Source organism: Zea mays, chromosome 9 (assembly GCF_902167145.1).
Source record: "Zea mays cultivar B73 chromosome 9, Zm-B73-REFERENCE-NAM-5.0, whole genome shotgun sequence".
Classification (NCBI taxonomy): domain Eukaryota; kingdom Viridiplantae; phylum Streptophyta; class Magnoliopsida; order Poales; family Poaceae; genus Zea; species Zea mays.
In genome coordinates this window covers 7,528,437-7,534,096 of record NC_050104.1, presented here as the reverse complement: position 1 = coordinate 7,534,096, position 5,660 = coordinate 7,528,437, and the positions used below count along the sequence as shown (strand labels likewise).

Sequence of the window (5,660 nt, the reverse complement as noted above, 5' to 3'; positions counted from 1 at the left end):
CAATAAATTAAATTTTAATTCATCAAAATAAATATTTACTTCTTAATCATATTCGAAATCAGGATTAATTTGTTGTCTTCTCAAGCGCGTCGACTTTCTCTCGGGCGTCTTTTTCTTCTTCGACTTCCGTTTCCTTTTTGGAGGAACTATTACATCATTAAGATCGCCCGCTACTGAATCTGGCTCCATTGTTGTTTCTATATTAAAAACGGGTGGAACTTCAATTTCTTGATAAATTTCTTCAACATCAGCTTCCACCTCATTTTGTCGATAACTTGTATCACCCTTTAAATATAATCTTTCACGGGGATTTACGTTGTACACTACCCACCAGTCTTTAAGATCGATACAGGGATATGACATATAATACACTTGGTCCACTTGAAAACCAAGAACAAATTTACTACAACCACGAGTCATTATACGCTCGTGTTTGACTTCTACCATACCAAATTGGTTTTGTCGTATCCCATGTTTAGGATCGATCCAATCACATTTGAAGAACATAACTTTCAGATTTTTTCCCCCAGCGAAGTCGAATTCCAATATATCTTTGATAGTTCCATAATAATTCATCTCCCTTCCTTGCTCATCAAAAGACCAACATACCACACCAGTATTTGTTGTCACAGCTAACGGTCGAGTACATTCAAATTTGGTTGAACGAAAACGATATCCCTTGACATCATAACGACCATAGCTTCTGACTTTGACAAGTGCACGTGACATCTGACGTAAGTCCTCGTCAACGTTGGAAGTTTTTTCGCACTGTCAGTTACGAATATAGATCAATAGGAGGAACTATTAAAAAGATAAACTATATGAACACATAAGAAAACGGATGTGATATTTACATGAACTCGAAACCAATTAATGAAATTGGGAGTGCCTTCTTTTCCTTCGCGAAGCATGATTTCATACAACCTCGTCGACAGCATCACATTATACTACAACATCACATCAAATTATACTACAGCATCACATCAAATTATACTACAGCATCACATTATACTACAACATGACATTAATAAAGTTCAAAATTACCTGAATTGCCCACAGGAGTGACGGCTGGCGACCGGTGTGAAGCTGCGTGCGCGCGCTCACGTGCAGCCGCGTTCGGCCCCGTGCGAACGGCCACGTGCGCGCGCTCACGTGACAAGACTCGACGACGGCCTCGGGCTCGGGGACGGCTGCGTCCTCGGGTAACGCGGCGGCGGGCCGCTGCGGCCTCGGGCAACGGCCGCGGAGGCTGTGGACGACGGCGGGGAGGTCCCGGCGGCCACGGGCGGCGCTGGCCAGGGGCGGGGAGGCGGCGGCGTCCACCGCGGCGCTGGCCACGGGCGGCGGCGTCGGCTCTGGCGCGCGAGCCCCCCGGGCGGCGGCGGCCACGGGCGGCGCTGTCCAAGGGCGCGGGCGGCGTCTCTGGCGAGCCCCCTGACCGGCGGCGGCTCTGGCGAGCCCCCCGGCGGCGGCGGCGCGCTGTGCGGCTGCGGCGGCGCGCTGTGCGTGCGGCGCGGACGTGGGTGCGTGTGTGCGTGCGTGCGCGGGGTAACGGACGTTAGGGACTCTCTTTATTTCCGACGGCCAAGGTGGTGGGCCGTCGGAAATAGACGTATTTCCGACGGCTGGCCGTAGGCCGTCGGAAATAAGACTATTTCCGACGGTACCCTAGGAACCGTCGGAAACAGTGTAGGCCGTCGGAAACTGGTCGTTTTCCTGTAGTGCTCGTTCTCGGTCTCCCGGAACACACCAAGGACGAACATGCATGCAAGCACTGTGCATGGTACACGATGGAGTACTACAGCTTCAAGCACAGGTCGTTTATTTAGCACTGCCCTGCCCGTCACGATCGACGTCACGTCACGAACGATGATACATACTGTGTACTGTTCAGTATTTACATATACCAACATTTATTAGCCTGTGAGATCGGCTACAGCTACACTACACCAGCGTGGAGCACGCCGACGTGTCGGGGTCGAACAGCGCCGGGAGCAGGTACTTCCTCCCGCGCGCACCGTGCGCGTTGTAGCTGGCGCCCGTGGCCCGGTCCACGAGCAGCTGCCCGGCGTACCCGGGGTACGCGCCGCTGCCGTACACGCCCGCGCACGCCGTGGCGGCCTCCAGCGGCGAGCCGCGGTCGCCCTGGTAGAAGCCGTCGCCGAACGGGTTGGTGACCGCGCCGGCGACCATGCTGGCCACGTTGATCACCACGCCGTCCGTGCCCGCGTCCCCGCTGGGCGGCACCAGCGGCGGCGCCTGCGGGCCGTACGCCGGCTGGTGGAACGGCCACGCGCACTGGCCCGGGCACTGGTCGGCGGCGTCGCCCACCCACGCGTACGCCGCGCGCCCGCCGCCGCCGCCGCCGTACGACCCGTGGTGCCCGCACCGGCTCGTGCAGAAGCCCTCCACGGCCACGTCCCGCGCCGTGAGCACCAGCGCGACGCCGCCCCTCGCGGCCGCGGGGCGTGCCTTGGCCGCTAGCGCCGGAAGCTGCGACAGCTTCAGGCTCTTCCCCAGGGAGCAGCCCTCGTCGGAGGCTTGCCCGGACAGCACCACCCGCGCGCTCTTGGCGCCGCCGCCGCCGTGCGCGCCGTTCTTGCTGACGGCCGCCGCCGCCGCCGCCTTGGAGAGGTAGAGCTGGTTGACGCTGCTCCACCACTGGGCAACGGACGGCGAGCCCTGCGGCGGCGCGGCGCCGGAGAGGGCGAGGAGGAAGTCGGAGACCACGGCCTTCTGCGCCGGCGTGAAGCGGCCGTACCAGAGGATGGAGACCGGGATGTCGCCGCTCAGCACGGCGCCGTTGTGGTACGTGAGGAGGTTCGGCTGTGGCTGGACGAGGAACATGAGCTTCCTGGTCGCCGCTGACGGCGCGGCCGTGGCTGCGGCGAGCGCCGTCAGAAGCAGAAGGACACTGCTGCGCGTGGCCATTATTTGGACAGGACTCACGAGAGGGGCTAGAACTTTGGAAGTGTTCGAGTGTGAGGAGCACAGCCAAGCCGAGAGCTGCTTATGTAGAGGCGCTTCGCGCAGACTTGAATTAATGCGGGCGAAAAGAAATCACCTTGTGATACACTTGGGCCCTAGTATGTGTTACAGTAGTGTTTGAAGCATCAGAACCAAACAGTGTCAAGTGATGTAGCAGTGTTTTTGTACAGTACTCCTACCTAGCAGTGCCAGTGTTCATTCATCAGAACTCAGAAGTGTGGTTTCCGTGTCTAATAAAGAACCAAACAGTGCACTGGAAAGGGCTAGCGGTTCAGGAAAGAATGGGCTTCCCCTTCGATGCCTCGAACCATTTCCCTTTTTAATTTCGTCAAGGCTTCATCAGACCTACTCCTTCTACAAGGAGAGCGACACGGTCAGGAACTTGTGCGCAGGCAGGATCGGCATGCCCGCCATGGACACCACTAAGAGCATCTCCAACAACGTGATCTATAAAAATGTCCTATAATTTAAAAATAAGTATATTTTATAAAATTTAGGGCACCAACAAAACACTCCGCTCCAACAGTAAAGCCCTAAATCTAGATTATAGGGCAGTCCACTATGGTGTAGTATATTTGAGTCACTTGAGAGAGTGCCCTATAGTTTTTTGATAAAAAATTATAAAATAGGGCACTGTTGGAGTAGTTTTTCCTGTGTAGAGCCCTATATTTCAATTTGAGGCACTAGTTTAAAGCATTGTTGGAGATGCTCTAAAGCCTCCTTTAGAACAAAGAAAAACTGAAGGGATTTTGAAGGAAAGTCTCCTTAATTAGAACAAAGGATTGAATTTCTATAAATCCTATAAAATTCGTGAGGAATAGATTATTGTAGTGAGATTTTAGAGCATTTCTAACATGAGGTACAACCTCTTAGAATTTTTTTCTATGGAATTGCAAGTGTAGTGAAATTCTATCCCTATATCATCTCTATATTTTACCAACCCTGCATTCGAAAGGATGCCTAGACTCCTTTGGAATGCATGATTGGTGAAACATAGGAATAAGAAAGATATAGGAAGATAGTTGTATGACACTTACAATTCCATAGAAATATTTACAAGAGGTTGGACGCCATGTTAAAAATCCTCCAATATATCTCACTGCAACAGTTAGAAATTTTATAGGATTTATAGGAATTCAATCCTTTATTCCAAAGGGTTACATAGACAAAGTTTCTACAAAATTTCAATCCTTCAAAATTCCTTGGCTTCTCTTTTGTTGCAAAGGAGGTAAAATTAATTAGGAGCGAAGCTACGTTAACCTGGTTCCTATGCACGCCACGGTAAGAAGAACAAAAAAAACCATTGATTAGATAATCCTTTACCATATATTGTTATCAAAATATACATATTTCTTTTGCCGTGCACCACCATAAATCTAGAGCTCTGGCTTCGACCCAGGCTAAAAAAATATGATGGGTCTTTGCTATTGCTAGGCACGCATGTGTATGGACACTAGCGCTGGAGGATAATCATCACCGGGGCCCGGGCGTACGTGGAGGTCAAACAAAGGTACGTAGCATTGATCGGACCACGTATAATTGGAGGGCCATCCTCATCATCATGATGCTTTTGGGACGGCAGCTCCCGTCGCCCGTTGGAATGTTCCACGCCAAGGGACTTGACATAGATATCCTCCATCATTATTGATCCGTATTCGTATGTACTACTATATGTCTACATGCATGCACGCGTGAGCAATTACGGTCCACTGTCCCATAACACTATGCCTCTATTTATTTTTATTCATTAATATATATAGTTCATATATTACGAGCTCTGAGCTTTCAATAAATAGAAGAAAGCTCTGGTCTAATACTGTCATCCGGTTCAGCCACACCAGATCCCGGACATCTATAAAAAGAGCCACAGTCCGCCAGGTCATCCGGTTCAGCCACACCACAGTCCCGAGCATCTGTCTCCCAATAGAGCGCGAGGCGGTGGTGGCCTCCGGTCAGCGCAACCGACGACCAATCCCAAATCCGAAGGCGCGACAGCGGCAACTCTCCGATCCGGAGGCGCGACGACAGTGGCTCCCTAATCCGGAGGTAGGTCCTCGACGGCGCGACGACGGTGGCTCCCTGATCCGGTTGCACGACGTCGATGGCTTTCCAGAGGTGCGGCAGCGGCAGCTCCCCAGAGGCGTGTGTGAGGTTCACCATTCGCACCGCGGGCCCCGTGGCATCCTCCAATCCGACATGCTTCGGGCATCCTCCGACGAGCGGTGGTGAATCCTAGAGGCGAGGTGGCAGTTCTGCGAGCGGCGGCTCTATTTTTATGCTACTTTGTATACATAGTTTATGCCAATGTCAATAGGTGTTTACGACATATATTCCTACCATTTACGCCATATGTATAAGATATGTACGACACACTCATTTACGCAACGAAACAAAAAATAAAAAAGTAACATCTTCCGGAAATAAGGTCATCTGCCATGATTTCATAAAATCTCACGCATGCAATCCCTTGATTTATGGTGTCCATTACCGCCATAAAAAATTTATATTCCATAATCAATCCACCTCATTAAATCATATAATTAATCCTTTTTATTTATGTTGCCCGCATGGACGTGGGTGCTGTTGATTTGAACCGCATGCCAGATTTTTACGCAGTGTACCGCAGTGCATAAATACCTTCACCGTGTAGCATAATTCGTATCAGTATATAT

At 51.2% G+C, this 5,660-nt stretch overlaps 1 protein-coding gene across 1 annotated transcript; it reads right to left on the bottom strand.

The window, feature by feature from the left end:
- Nucleotides 1-1,796: 1,796 nt before the first annotated feature.
- Nucleotides 1,797-3,276, bottom strand: LOC103637861 (Protein EXORDIUM). The gene has a single exon (XM_008660885.4). It carries the CDS (start codon nucleotides 2,929-2,931, stop codon nucleotides 1,945-1,947), a length of 987 nt encoding a protein of 328 aa, XP_008659107.1. The 5' UTR covers nucleotides 2,932-3,276; the 3' UTR covers nucleotides 1,797-1,944.
- Nucleotides 3,277-5,660: the final 2,384 nt, after the last annotated feature.

Coding starts and splice junctions, on each gene's coding strand:
- LOC103637861 (XM_008660885.4), bottom strand. CDS start 2,931: ATGGCCACGCGCAGCAGTGTCCTTCTGCTTCTGACGGCGCTCGCCGCA.